The following is a 12969-nucleotide window of genomic DNA, read 5'->3' as shown; positions in this document are numbered from 1 at the left end:
TTTGTTTTCCAGGTACTTTTCTGTATGTACAACTCCAAAATTTTTCCACAGAACTCTCACAGAACAGCTAGTTGCTTTTTCAAATCACTCCTCTAACACAGCACCCAAGCAGGCAGCGCCGCAGAAAAGGAGGACCAACAGCGCAGCGCCAGCTGAAACGCCCACAAGACCACCTTTTTTCTCGTTATCCTATGGCCAAATAAATATACAAAAAAAAACAGTGACATACGCGTGTTATGGCTGGGCTTATGGCTAGTGCAGTTTTGAAAGCAATCCATTATTTTTAATATGAGAATAACCACTGGCTCCGCTACTGAGCGTACCATAGTACCTAAACTTCTTTAACATTGTCACTACTTGCAACAAACGTTTGGTAGCAATTTATGTATGTGTATAATTGTCTCACTGAACATCTCCGTAGTACACGTTTTTGCTCTATTCTAAGTGTGGTAATTAAAGTAGCTACATTACGACTTAAACTTTTAACTTTAAAACATTTATGAACGACTAAACGTAGCAAGCAACCCAGTCGTTTAAAAAAACGTGGCAAGCACGGTGCTTCCTACATAATACAAGACTGTGAACGCGCTCGTAGGACACGTACGGGGAGGTCGCACGTCACTGTGAAGCGTGCGCGCGACAGGCGGCACCCTCACGTTAGTTCCGGTGGTGTGTTTATTTCAGGAAATAGGAGGGGTGGCTGGGCGGACGGTATTTTGTAGTGTGCTTGATTACATGGTGACCCGGGAGGGAAGACAGCAACATGGTGTTCGAGTCCGTGGTGGTAGACGTGCTAAACAGGTTCCTAGGAGACTACGTGGTGAACCTGGACAGCTCGCAGCTCAAACTTGGGATATGGGGAGGTAAAGCAAAACACGTTAACACGCTGTGTTGTTATTAATGTAACTGATTTTTTTTTTTTTCTTTTTTTGGACGCAGCTGTCACAAGTCATTAAGTAAGACAGGCATTTGTACTGTGCCGTACGTCGAAGTAAGGGGTAGTAACTAGCTAATTGATTTCCAGTGGCGTTTCCATATTAATTGCACCAATAAAATGAAAATAGTAACCACATCTTGATTACCAAGTAGGTTTATTGTGTATAAACAGGTTAATTCACACATGCCATTGGCCACGGACTCGCCTTAGCTTAGAGAGCTTCTTGAGTACCCATCATTACGAAATGGAAAATACCCATGTCGACATGTTTCACTTACACATAGCTTCCTTATAGCAGTAAACATAAACCAGTAAACATAAACCGTAATGCAGCCACCCAGGGGTAGAACAAACTTATCCCACTGCTACAGTGTTAAATACAGCAGGCCAGACCTATTTTGCTAAGCATTTGTTCACTTCATTACATCTGACTGAGTTGTTTGTCAGTTGCACAGTAAAATATATTTGATTTGAATTTTAATTCTTGCTGTTTTCAGTTCACTTTCTCAGTGTCTTGTTTTCATATCTGCAAATAGCAGATGGTATACTGTAAACGGGCATAATTTTCCCTTACCCTAGACATTACTTTATAAGGGCATAAAAACATTAGTACTTTTATGAAAGCCAACCCATTTAATATGTTCCACTTCCTAGTAGCTGATTGATCTTAGAACTTTGTCAGGTTGGTCTTAATGATCCAAGTGATTCTGCCTCAACAACATGACTAGGTAGCCCATTCCTTACCCTTGCTACTCTATGTGTGAAGAAATGTCTGTTGGCGACTGTTAATGTCAACTTTTACAATTTTAAAAACTTTGGTCATGTCCCCCTTTATGCAATAAAACAGTTGTTAGCTAACAACTTCACTTTTATCCCAATTAGCACAGAACAGCAGCATTTTTTATATAGATCTGCAGACATACACACATTTTTCAGTAAAATGACAGGAAGCTGGTATAATTACAGTGTAGGGCCCTTTGAATTTTCTGATTGACTTTTTCCTGATTTTGGATTTTTGCGGTTTTAAAAATCTGTAATTTGTTAGTTTGTTTTTTATAACGACAAGTGTTTGGTACATTGCCAGCAATGATGAAGCTAGAAATGCATGAAAAAACTAAACAAACAAACAAAAAAACCTTTTTAAACGTTTTGAATCATAGTGCTTTCAGAAACAAGGGTGCAAATTGGCACAATGTAATAGAAACAAACTAGGAGCACTGTACATTAAAAAAAAAAAAGTAAGCTTGTTTAGTAGTTTTTTCTTTTTAACACACGCTGAACTATAACATTTCAAAATAGATGTAATTTTTTCATTAATTAATGACAATGTAAATAAAAGCCTAAATATTTAGATTTATTCTAATTTAATAAAAAGGCACTTAGTATTAGCTCCCTGGGAACTTTGGAGAAAAAATGGAGCAACTAGACAGTACATTCTGCAGTAGTCATTACAGTACTATCTGCTCAGAATAACTTCTAAGCTGTTTTCCCCCCAAACAATAATGTAACGGTAGCTAGCAAGTGAAGTGGTACGAGAGGCAGCGCTTTTTTACAGTTAAAATCATGGTCGTGTATGGTGGCTAAGAGGTGCAAAAAGAGTTTTTTTCCTTACGTTCCTGTGACGTGTGTTTCTTGAAGCCTTTTGTCATATAAACACTACGCTATTTCAGTGTAATTTAAAAAATATATACATATACCATATTACTTCAATTTGGCGCTGCCGCGTTTATTTTAAATTGATAAAAATGACTGAGGCCCTTAAACAAGGGCGGCGATTATATGATGGCGGCCTTTATTAATACTACTATGCTTTACAAATGCTGCATTATTTTTTTACAAGATTTAAGGCATTTTAGGAGCGGTGCCGTGAGAGGCTCTGATCGGCAGCACTAAACTCATGTGTGTTTGGGGCTTGTATACAAATCGTTTACTGACAATTAACAAGAGCCTATTATGGCTGCGTTCCTAAATTCAATGCTGAGAAGCAACAACTCTTAAAATCGTTACTAAACTCACAGTTGAAAGCTAGTGACGTGCAACGTTGGCTCAGAGATGACTCAGCAACCTCACTGACTGTCAGAGCTGGTGAGCTGCTCAACAGAAAGATGGCGACACCCACTACCACGATTAAGCTGCTATATAAAAATTATGAATGGAATTTAAACGTAGATACTGATACTGTATATCAAAACGGTAATTGTTAATATGCACACATGATTTATTTATGTATTATTGTATAACAAGATGCAGCAAATATGATGATGACTACAATCTCTCTCTCTACAATCTCTCTCTCTATCTCTCTCTCTCTCTCTATATATATATATATATATATATATATATATATATATATATATATATATATATATATATATATATATATATATATATATATATATATATATATATATATATATATATATATATATATATAGAATATTATATTATCCTTTATAATGGAGCATATTTAATTTTGTAAAGAACATTAAGTAAGCCCGATATACAGAATCACTCATTTTAAATTTTACTGTTTCAACGCTTTGCCTCTACCAAATATTGACTCAAGGGGGTGAATACTTATGCATTCAATTATTTTCTGTTTTCTGTTTGTAATTAATTTAGAACAATTTGTAGATTTTATTTTTCACTTTGACATTATGGACTTTCTTTCTGTTGATCAGAGGCAAAAACTCATAATTAAATCCATTTTGATTCCATGTTGTAACATAATAAAATGTGGAAAAGTCCAAGGGGAATGTTTGGGGGTCTCTCGAGGCATGACAGTTGGAAAAGGTCGGTTGGTAGAGAGGTGCGAGAGGATTAAGTGTATTATGTGTATGTCTAGAGAGGTAGTTGAATTATTATTTATTTGTTTTGGCGTAGTCACGGTCCACAGTGGTTTGTGTTTATTTAATAAATATTGAATTCATTACGGTATATTTTGTTTGTTTAAAGTTATTTTGTGGTAATGTCCTAGTGTGCCTAATTCTGCATAGCAATGGAAATGTTTTTCATTTTCCTGTAGTTTTGATACAGTTTTACCATTGCTTTGGTGCATGTACAAACTATTCAATGTCTTCATGAATTCTAAGGTGATGATTGAAAGGCCTTTGAATATATTGGATTTGATAGACTTTATGTGGATCATTGTCTTCTATATTTATTGAAGTATACCTGCGGTGGTACCAGAAACTGTGAATTGATTCTTGTGCAGTAAAAAGCACCTCATACTTTTTTTTTTAATCTGTCATGCACTGTATATTAATTGTTTTGCCCTGAAAGCGTTCAGGTTAAATAATGAGTTTCTCTTAACCAAGAACCAGTATCAGCCACGTTATGCTACATGTGACTGTGACTGTTGTGTGGGTCTACTGCTCTTGCAAACAGTACTGTGATTGTACCGTGTCCTCAGTTGAACAAAGTGTAGCCCAGGCACTGAAATCAGATCAGACTGCAGTACCCTAAAGCCTAGATGTTTTACAGTCTACTGCTGTCAAATAATTGATTTAATACTCATTCTGCTGAAAAGTAGTTCGGTATAAATATTACTAATGCATAGGTACTGGGTTTGAATCTGTAAGCATTGCGGGTTCTGTCTAATTTACTAATCGATTACACAATTATGCTTTACATCAATGTTCCATTGGCTAAAAGTAATGCTTACATCAACAGTGGCTGGTGAATTCTGAGACCTGTTAATTATATATATATAAATAAAAACATGGGTCATTCCACAGTAACAGAAATATGACAAATAAAGGTTCCTGTGCTAAAATAAATGTAATATTTAAAAAAGAAAAAAGTGCTACAATTAATACTATCATGTGTCATACATATGATAATAGCTGACTTTTAATATCATTCTTATTGTTTCAGCCAGGTTAAGTTACTCTGATGGTTGTTATTACTGTCCACAATATTGCCAAGCCTGCAGTTTGTCTTTAAATTAAGTTTATATAAAACATTTTACATATCAAGTCTGTGTGTTTCATTTACAGTGCAGTAGTACTGAACTCGTGTTAAAGTTGACTTAATTTAACTAGCAGTGATATCATTTTAGAAAACGATCTCAAAATTAATGTTACCACGTAACAAGTGGTGTCCCAAAACAGAGAGAAACATTATATCAATTTTAAAATTCAACAGTTATAATTAATGTACTGCAATACCATATGAAATTAGTGGCTACAGTACTAGGATCAATTTACAGTACTATAGTTAATATACATCGATGGTGCTTCTATAGCTTTGCTTGACCATAATTTAAACATATAATGTTTGTGTCCCTCGGGTTCTGATACGTGGCGATCACACACCTGTTTGTTAAAATATGGCAAACGGTGCTTAATAATACTTTGCAGCATTTTACAGCAGTTGTTTCACGCACAAAAACTACTTTTATGGTACCTAAGAGCTTTTTCTGGAGCGTGTGACGACATTAATCACAGGAGATTGGAGTGGTGTCTCGGAAGTTACGAGGTGACATAATATTACGTTCTCTTCTTATTAAGAAGGGGGTGATGGAATTTCCGCTTTATAGGTACAAATGTACATATTATTATTTTAAATAGTGATATCATAAACATGTGTGGGCTGTTTTTGAATAATTTTACCACAGTCTATTAACATCTGGATCTTTTTTTAAAAACAAGACAGGACTGAGTTTCGTGTCTTTACGTGCGACACTGTTTCTAATGGGGATACAAAATGGCTACAAATTAATGAAAACATTTCACCTAACCTGTAATACAGTATATCAAATACAATAATACAAATACTGTATATTATAGTAAATATAGTTTTTAAAAACAAATCGGAATTATTGCTACCGTGTAGCTTACAAAATTTTTGCACTTCGAATTTTTCTCTGAATAGACCATTTTTAATTTTTATTTTTTGAACTCCAGAGTACCATTTTTTTTGCTTTCCACATACTTAAATTAAATGGTACTTTGGAATTACAAACAAACAAAATACAAAAAATCCCAATGCTTAGCACAAATTAATAGTTCTTTTTTTCAATACATGATTTAAAGGTGGTGATGCTCAGCAGTTTTTGCAGTATGTTAATTTGAAGCACTGTACTTATGTTTAAGTGAACATTGTACTGTTTTTATTTTTCAGCAGCATGGGTTTGCAAACAAAAATTAAGATCTTCAAAGAAAGATCCAAATCGAATAGAACCAATAAATGCTAAAGTGACTACCAATGCAGAAAGATGTAAAAAATACTGGCAGAAAATCCTCAGAGTTATGAAAATGAAAAAGCACTTAAGGCTGTTAAAAGCAGATTGTATCGCCTCTATTTGAGTGAGGAAAATCAAAAAGCATGCAAATGAACTTACAAAATTGCATATGAGAAAATACAGAGAACAGATCAAACGCAAAGCATCAGAACAGGGGATAGAAGTTCTAGAACTGTGAAACACTAGAGGGAAAGAGTTGGGAAAGGAACAGCAGAGAAGAGTATGGAGGGAGAAGAAACAAGCACAAAGGGCAAAGTTAACTTCACAAAAAAAAGATGTATAAATGAAAAAAGAAGAGCAAAGTATGCAGAGAAAAAGGCAAAGCGAGATGAACAGAACCAGAAGAGCACATTTAGGAGAACTGATCCAAATTCTGCAAAACATTAATCTTTGCAATTTTGAAAATAGCTATGTAGAAGGCAGACTTGTGAAAACAAAGTACTATGGACTTCTTAAAGCTGCAGGTAGGAATTAAGGGATCACTTGGAAACTCCTCATTAATAAAGCAAGGAAGACCAGAAGAGAAGCACACTCCTGATGTTTTATCAACAATAGAAGAGTTTTATGCTTCACATGCCAACATGCTACCAGATTAGAAAAAGGGATTTTGCAAAGAACACTTATGGAACTTTTCAAGGAGCTCAAGTCTCATTACAATATTCAGATAGGCTTTTCAAAATTCTGTTCTCTGCGTCCAACAAATCTGACGCCTTCAAAATACCAAAAGATACGTGCCTGCTTATGTGAATACTATACAAATGTTGAGCTTAAGCTTGAGTCAGTCGACAAATTTGCCCAATCTAAAGGCTATCTAGATGCAGAAATTGCAGAGGTATATAAGGCCGTTGAAGTTAGTGTGCCCAGAATATGAGAAGAGGTTTTACAGCTGGGAATGTGTGGAAAGATGCTGCAGTAAGTGTGGAATGGTAGGGCTAAAACAACATGTTAAGGATATTTTTAAGTTTGAAAATGACCGGGTCAAATGGCTCAAGTGGGAAACTGAGAAAACAGAAAATAAAAGATGGAAAAGAAATTCATTTACAGAAAAGGATCAAGGCAGAAAAGACTGGAAATATCAAGGAGCTTCTTGAAGAACTAGAAAATGAAGTGAAACCGCTGGCTCTGCACCTTCATTGTGCTTCATGGCAAAGTGATCAATGTAGAATTTTGAAGAACAAGTTACCTTCAAACTGGGTGTTATTGGTTCTGGATTTTGCTGAGAACTATGCATGCTTGGCCCAGGATGAAATTCAGAGTGCACACTGGCGCCACGAGTCTTCTACAGTGCACCCTATAATAACATACTACAAATGTGCTGTTTGTATGGCTGTTGTACAAAAAGTTTGTTTTTTGTTTCAGAAGATAACACCTATGACTTTCATTCTGTCCATCATTTTGTTTCTTTAGCCAAATCAGCATTTGAAAAATCAGCGATGCATCAAAATTGACCAGGAGATACAGTTCATGGATGGTTGTGCATGCCAGGACAAGCCACGTGGTCCTTTTGGAGACATTGCACATGCAGTTGAAAATTATGGGTTCCCAGTGCAAAGGTTTTTTTTTTTTTTGGATCTCGACACGGAAAAGGTCCAGCAGATGGGGAAAGTGCAGTCATAAAACAAAGTGCTTCAGCTGCAGTAGCCACAAAGAAAGCCGTCATTGGCAATGCCTTTGATATGTTCCAGTTCTGCAGAGAGAACCTTTCAAAAGATGTAAGCAGAGACGATTGTAGCCATTTCAGACAGACTTTCTTTTGGGTGCCTATGGGGGACATATCGAGGAATAGGAATCAGCGTGGTGAAAGAGTCCTTCCAGGAACAAGACTTCACAACATTCGAGGCATAAAGGAAAGTGGAGATGTCTGTGTAGTGAAGAAAAATAATTTGTCTTGCTTTCGCCAGTCCTGAACCTCCACATCTTCCTAGGCACCATGTTCAAGAGGCTCTGCTCAAGACTGCACAGATGAAAACTGCATCCCCTTGGCAAGATGCACAGATGAACATTGCAAACCCTGCGCAAGATGCACAGATGAACACTGCAAACCCTGCGCAAGATGCACAGATGAACACTCGACAAGAATTGTCATCAGGAAAATCGCTTCAAAGGTGGATTATAGTTATTTTTAAAAATTATTTAAGTGCAAAAATGTTTTTCCTCAGACAAAAAATGTTTTTTGTCAGTTTTGATTGTTAATCACTTAAACTAATGTTGATGTCTCACTGTCACCTCAGGCAGAGGGTAAACATTTGTTCTTCATACAACATTCATTATTTGTTGCATTCTATCGAAGGTTCAGCAGAGGTGACTTTGTTTTAGTTGACCTGCCTGTGGATGAAAAATCTACAAAAACATTTGTAGCACAAGTAAGGCTTAACAGTTCAGGTTAATTTCAGTTCAAGTTTGAGTATTTTTTAATCGTTTCTTTTACCACGTTTTACTATGTTACAACTAACATTTATTTTAAAGTACTACGTTCACAGTACTTTAACAAGAATTTTACCTCGACTTAAAAAATAAATAAATAAATAAAAATAACTACAAAACTAAGGTTACACAGCTCTTGTGAAATCAGCTTACCCATTTCTAGTTTATTTTGGTTCAGGCTTTACATTTTTAATATAAATAATAATTCTTATTTAAATCATGGTAGAATTCTCATACAACTACAACATGTTAAATCTCACTTGTGAAAGTAGGTGTTTCCCTTATAGTAACTTGTGAAATTTTACATACTTTACATCACCTAAGATTAGATCCTATTTAGTACAGCGCTCAATAATACTTTGAAAATCAATTCTAGGTGCAAGAGGTGGATGAGCAGATGAGGGAGGTGTGGCTGAAATATGACCGCCTCCTGAGCTTACTATCGTTGGCCCGTAAAAGATGACATTTCCTGGGAATCGTGAAGTAGGATTCAAAAGATTCTTCCACCACCTAACCTTGTGGTGGGAAAAAAGTTCAAGCAGAATTCAAATGTACCATTTTTCTATGAAATAATATTGTTTAGAGTGAACTTTAAACAAAGTTTTTATTTTGTGTCCTTGTTACACGGTGACATAAATTACTCCGAATCTCAAAGTGCCTCAGTTAATGCAATTTTAAGTTTAACCATCCAAAAAAATGTATGAAATGAAAAGATGCATGTTTAACATGCCAAGTAATATCTTAATAAAATGGTGTTTCTTTAATTGATTGATTTGTTTTTTATTTAGTAATAGGGAAAGAAAAAAAAAACGTGTGAAGGATAAAGGCTAGCTCCATCTCAGTGAAAACCAAACAGTGCGACACTAGTTCTCCCCTATAAAAGAACAACAGATAGCTTTAATACATGGTAATTATTGTAAGAAATTATACTTGCTTGTTGGTTTTTAAAACAGAGTTTGATGTCCTTGTTACATGGTAACAAACCTGGTGAGCCTCTTGATTTAGGGCTGCATTGCAGCAGTGCAATGGTATGCTATCTTTTCCTTCTGGATTCCAAGCCTCCAGGAGTTGGTTACTTTTAATTTTATATTAAATTAATATATTGAATAATATTTTTTGTATGTGTGTGTATATATTAATTATATATAAATTTTTTCACGAAAGAACAAAAAATGATTTTAAGTAAAACTAGTTTCTCTTTCACACCCACACACATTTATATATCACAATTAACATTCTACAATCAAATTTTAATACAGCACAATATGCAACTGACAAGTCTGTGTACTAGCATAATCTTATATCTTAAATCAAACTGTACTCGCTCACTTATACACAACTGAGTCAGGCAGTCCATCAGCGTACGCCCACAAAACCACCGTTTTCTCGTTATCCAAATAAACATACAAAAACGTTTAATACAAGCGTCATTGCTGGGCTTCTGGGTAGTATAGTTTTCAAAGCAACCTCATTTTTGGAGAAAAACAGTGGTAAAGGACCGTTTGCAGTTTTTATGTTTTTTTTTTTTTTTTTTCTTGAATTCCATTCCCAAAATGCCAATTCCGTTCCCAGTGCTTAATTCTGCAATTCTGTCCGTAATTCTGCGATCATGGAAAATCAATAGCCCTACATTTTATTTTTAGCTTTCCAAGATTCTGAATATAAATACTTTCCCATGTAGCTGTTTAAATACATTAAATACATTTTTAAAAATGTTCTGTTTTTCAACAGTGCTGATTTTACAGTTTTCAGAAGTTCATTTGTGTTGTGTTTTCTGTAAACATTTATGCGATTTATTCAGTAAGATGTATTTTTCTTATTTTTTTAAATATTTAATTCACTGTTGCTTGATTAAAATAAATACAAACAGCAATGTATTGGCATTTATTTGAATAACATAGCTTGGAAGTATGAAATGGAAAAACATTGCAGATTGCCACAAAACACTGCAAAATGTGGCTTACTAGCTTTAATTTGTATTAAATTTAAAGTGACTACTTACTGTAGAAATCACATTAAAATAGTTACAGGGCCTATAGTAAGTATTCACCCCCCTTGAATGTTTTCAGTTTGTGTTACAACCTGAAATCTTGATGCATTTAAATGGGATTTTTTTCCCTTTGATTTACACAACCTACTCAACACTTTGAAGAGGCAAGAGAATTTTTGTTATGAAACAGCAGTTAATGGAAAAAAAAACTGAAATGTCTTGGTTAGATAAGTATTCACCCCCCTTTTTGTTTCATCGGACCACAGAATCTTTTGCCACATGTTCCACGTGGCTTTTTGCAAATTCCAAGCAGGATTTTACATGGGTTTTTTTCAGAAATGGCTTCCTTCTTGCCACTCTTCCATACAGGCCAGATTTGTGGAGTACCTCAGCTATTGTTGACACATGGACAATTTCTCCCATCTCAGCCATGGAATGCTTTCACCGTTGTTATTGGCCTCTGGGTGGCTTCTCTGACCAATACCCTTCTTACCCAGCTGCGAGGTTTGGGAGGACTGTCTGCTGTAAGCAGATTCTGGGTGGTGTCGTATACCTTCCGCTTCTTAATGATCGACTTGACTGTGCTCCTTGGGATAGTCAATTCCTTTTTGAAATCTTTTTATATCCCTCCCCTGATCTGTGCCTTTCCACAACTTTATCCCGGAGTTGTTTCCAAAGCTCCTTGGTCTTTATGGTAGTGTCTTTGCTTTGAATACGCTACCCAACTGTGGGACCTTACAGAGACAGGTGTATTTAATCTGGAATCATGAACAACCTATTTTTTCACACATTGAAAGTGTTGAATAGGTTGTGTAAATCAAAGGAACAAAAAAAAAAAAATCCCATTTAAATGCATCAAGATTTTGGGTTTTAACACAACTAACTGAAAACCTCCAAAGAGAATGAATACTTCATATAGACACTGTATGTAGTACCCTGGACAAGGGTAAAAGTTATTAACATAGATTGTATACGCTGTTTTGGGAAGACATGGAATGTGTGAAGTCGAGAGGAGGAACAGCAAAAGATCTAACTGGTACGTCGTATAGCTCGTATAATGATATTTTTCATTTAATAAAGACTGAATCAGCAAAATAAAGCATGTAATCAAGTCATATTCATTACTTGAGGAAATATTTTTTCCTGCATTAATTGGATATGCTAGGTTTCAGATTGATCTTTTAAGTTCAGGGCTTGCAAAATTTTGGTAATGGTACTTGCCTTTCGGGCAGTCCATTGTAGACATTTGGTTGTCCAAAAAAAGTAAAGTTGCCCATGATTGACCTATATTTGTACAAAGTACACTGCACTCAATATAGGCACAGTATCTCAGGGTTCATACACTTTTCAACATTAAAATTCCATAATTTTTCCAGACTTTTTTTAGTTTTGTTTCTACTAATTTTTCGCTTGTTATCCACATTGGTGGGCAGCCGCAGCGCGTTTATAACTCCAGAGCAGAAGTTGCTCCCGGTTTTCTAAAAGTATTTGTCAGAATCTGGAGGTACATATCTAGCAAGAGACAATGCAGGTATGCAAAAGAGAAGTAAGATGCCCAATATTTGAGAACTACGTTGCATTATTTACAAACAGGATATACAGAGTATACTGCAAGTAGAATATATAGAATAGTATAATGGTATCAATAGTATACTGAAACCAGACAATTTTGGCACAAGTATACTTGCAGTATGTTACTTTTTTGTAAGGGATGATACTGGATTCTGATACAAACTTCTTTATACCCTCTTAAATGTTAAACACAAATAATAAAATGAAATACCAAATGTGCACGCATTATATATTAAAATGTGCAAATATTGTATGTTAAACATACAAGTCAAAATACATCTAAAATATATCTAAATACAGTACATCCTCTCTAACAGCCCTGTTTGGATCCAAAGCCTTTTGTTCGCTATAGTAAAAGGACAAACCAAAACGAACAATATAAACTGCTGGAGTAAGTAAAGGAAGTCACTTTTGGTAAAGGCATTAGCTAAATTATTAATGATATTAGTACTGTTTTATTCTTTGATTTTCTTTTTTATCACAGTATTTGTCACTACTACCAATAATAATAGCAATGAGATTGTGAATAAAAGTAGAATTACAAGTACAGTACCTATTTGTGGCTGCATCCAGTATTCTGGCTATATCCTATTCCCCCCCCCCCCCCCCCCCCCCCCCCCCCCTCCCCCCCCCCCCCCCCCCCCCCCCCCCCCCCCCCCCCCGAAACAAAAAGCGATTTTTTCGCTAAAACGCTCGGCTTCAAGCCCATTCAGAAGACATTTTACAATGCTATAACATATACTCACTACTTTTTTGTAAAAAAGATGATTTTACATAGAAAACATACGTTGTTTGTTTTTA

General features: G+C 35.5%; 1 protein-coding gene across 3 annotated transcripts in view; it reads left to right on the top strand.

Moving 5' to 3' along the window:
- The first annotated feature begins 699 nt into the window (after window positions 1–699).
- vps13a (vacuolar protein sorting 13 homolog A) overlaps window positions 700–12969 on the top strand; it is a 123581-nt gene continuing 111311 nt past the window's right edge. For all 3 annotated transcript variants that reach the window (XM_041255980.1, XM_041255972.1, XM_041255989.1), the window contains exon 1: window positions 700–863. In XM_041255980.1, the coding sequence (XP_041111914.1) occupies window positions 764–863 (100 nt within the window). In that variant the 5' untranslated portion in view covers window positions 700–763. The remainder of the gene's footprint in view (window positions 864–12969) is intronic.

Source organism: Polyodon spathula, chromosome 1 (assembly GCF_017654505.1).
Source record: "Polyodon spathula isolate WHYD16114869_AA chromosome 1, ASM1765450v1, whole genome shotgun sequence".
Lineage (NCBI taxonomy): Eukaryota > Metazoa > Chordata > Actinopteri > Acipenseriformes > Polyodontidae > Polyodon > Polyodon spathula.
Note: the sequence above shows the minus strand (reverse complement) of the source record. Positions and strands in the feature narration are given on the sequence as shown.